At 40.4% G+C, this 2500-nt stretch overlaps 1 protein-coding gene across 6 annotated transcripts in view; it reads left to right on the plus strand.

Annotated features, from left to right (window-relative positions):
* LOC125031751 (mitochondrial enolase superfamily member 1-like) overlaps positions 1–2500 on the plus strand; it is a 34352-nt gene that overhangs the window by 27143 nt on the left and 4709 nt on the right. For all 6 annotated transcript variants that reach the window (XM_047622680.1, XM_047622685.1, XM_047622681.1 and 3 more), the window contains exon 9: positions 1850–2031. In XM_047622680.1, coding sequence (XP_047478636.1) covers positions 1850–2031 — 182 coding nt within the window. The remainder of the gene's footprint in view (positions 1–1849; positions 2032–2500) is intronic.

Consider the following 2500-nt stretch of genomic DNA (forward strand, 5'->3'; position numbering starts at 1 on the left):
ACAGCCAGAACCTTTGTGAGATTTAAATTAAGATTTTCCACCAGATTCCTCATTCTCCTACCATAGGATCGGCTATCCTCAACGGGGTTGAAAACCAATCTGGATGTAGGAGATCCCGGAATCCTTTGTTGTCTCGTGTAGTAAATCAGGTTCATGCAGTCCCTGTGTAATGAAAGAGGTGGTTCTCCACTCTCAGTATACAGGGACTCCACAGGTGAAGACCTGAAAGCCCCTATACAGATTCTCAGAGCTTCATTATGAACCGAGTCTAACATCCGGAGAACAGTGGGAGTTGCAGATGAATAAGCCTCACATCCATAGTCAAGTTTACTACGAATAAGCGCTCGGTAAAGCCGCAGAAGCGTTGTGCGGTCTGCACCCCAAGATAGGTGTGAAAGAACCCGCAAAATGCTAAGTGCTTTTGTAGCTTTCACCTTCAACTGTTTAATGTGAGGCACCCATGTAAGCCTTGAGTCAAAAATTAGACCCAAGTACTTTACCTCTTGGACAAAATGCAGTGGGTTTGCTCCTAAATAGAGGGAAGGATGGAACTTTTCCCGTCAATAGTAGAGAGATCTATACCGACTTTCTCGGCGAGGTCGTAGAGTCACGTGATAAAGGGCCTAATGCCTCGATTGCCATTAGGATGGCTCGGATCTCGAACCACCTTTCCGGCATAGGCCAGTGCTAACTGGCCGAGTCTGAGTCGGAGGGGAGGTACTCCTGACTACTCGCCAAGACACTCGTTTCGAGTACACTTTAGGGCTTCAAGACAAATGCAACCAATTATTCTGCACAATATCCAAACCCTCCAAAATTGAGTTCGATGCCGAACCAAACACGACTGATAAAATCTACTTTAGATCTAATCAGGGATTTGTATATGATTAACAAAGACTTTCTATCGGCTCCTCATATAATACCAGAAATCCACTTTTAGAAATTTAGTTGTTTTCCTCACGAAAGATATTTTGATTCTGATAAATGTACTTTTTTTATTCTATTGACAGTGGACCAAATGTGTAACATTGTTGTGTTACTGTTAATTGTAGAGACAAAGCTCTTTTAGGAGTCTCTTTTTGCTTGTCTAAATTATTCAACGAGGCCAAGATTTTGCTAGTTTCAAATTACAGTTTTCGTTATTGATCTACTTTTTGGAAAGCCTATACACCCTATTGCATTCACACAAAATCATATATATGTGTGTGTGTGTGTGTGTCTGTCACACACACACACACACACACACACACACACACACACACACACACACACACACACACACACACACACATACACACACTCACACACATTTACAAACATTCATTTTTCTAGGAAGATATATCGCATATATATTACTGATTTTAACTCTAGTGGAGTGTTTGTAATCTGGAATCCATGAACCCTTAGAGGGCGAATGGCTATATTAGTGATGATCAGAAAATAACTTTTATATTCACTATGCAGCCCTCACTTTTGTGTCAATCAACGGATTCCCATTGAATGAGATTAAAAAAATGAAGCTTTCGATATGCATATGACAATTAAATTTCAATAAATAAAGTACATGATACACAATCAAAGCAAATGGTGTTTATGTGAATATCTCTGGAGAGGAGAATCCACGACTTTCATTAAATTCTTAAATGGGTCCGTGACTTTAAAAAGGTTAACAATCGTTCCTCTAAAATAACTTTTAACTGTACATAAGAGAGAGAGAGAGAGAGAGAGAGAGAGAGAGAGAGAGAGAGAGAGAGAGAGAGAGAGAGAGAGAGAGAGAGATGGGGGAGGAGGAGGATTTTGGTCTCCAGATATGAAATGTTCCGTATTAACTGATACTCTCCACCCATAGTGCCGGTGTGCCCCCACGCGGGCGGTGTGGGCTTGTGCGAGATGGTGCAGCACCTGCAGATATGGGATTACATCAGCGTTTCAGGCACATCTGAAGACCGACTTATCGAGTATGTGGACCACTTGATTGAACATTTCAAGTTTCCGAGGAAGATCAAGAACTGCCACTATACAGCGCCCACTGTGAGTCGCCCACTGTGATTGTGTGGTTCCACATATATATATATATACACATACATACATACATACATACATACATACATACATACATACAGACATACACACACACACACACACACGTTACCCCTTTAAAATAAGCCACAAAAGATTTTTATGTTGTCTAATGTAGTAATAGCTATGCATATTATAAGTCTACCACAGTCTGACCAAGGGTAAAGTCTACATATCAAGATGGAGTCGAATAGTCTGTGAATCCTACAAAATACCCTTCATTTTCTTAATTTATCCATGAGAGGAAACTTTTGGTGTCTATCCCCAATATTTTGGCAATTTGTGAATCCAAGTTAGCGGATCAATAAGGCAGCAGTATTAATCCTAAGTAAGTAATTTTGGAGTCTAATCCCAAGCTTAAGGTTTCATTGAGTCTAATTTGCATGGTAATATGATACTGAAGGGATTACAGAATCGCAAA

This window comes from Penaeus chinensis, chromosome 13, assembly GCF_019202785.1.
Source record: "Penaeus chinensis breed Huanghai No. 1 chromosome 13, ASM1920278v2, whole genome shotgun sequence".
Taxonomy (NCBI): Eukaryota; Metazoa; Arthropoda; class Malacostraca; order Decapoda; family Penaeidae; genus Penaeus; species Penaeus chinensis.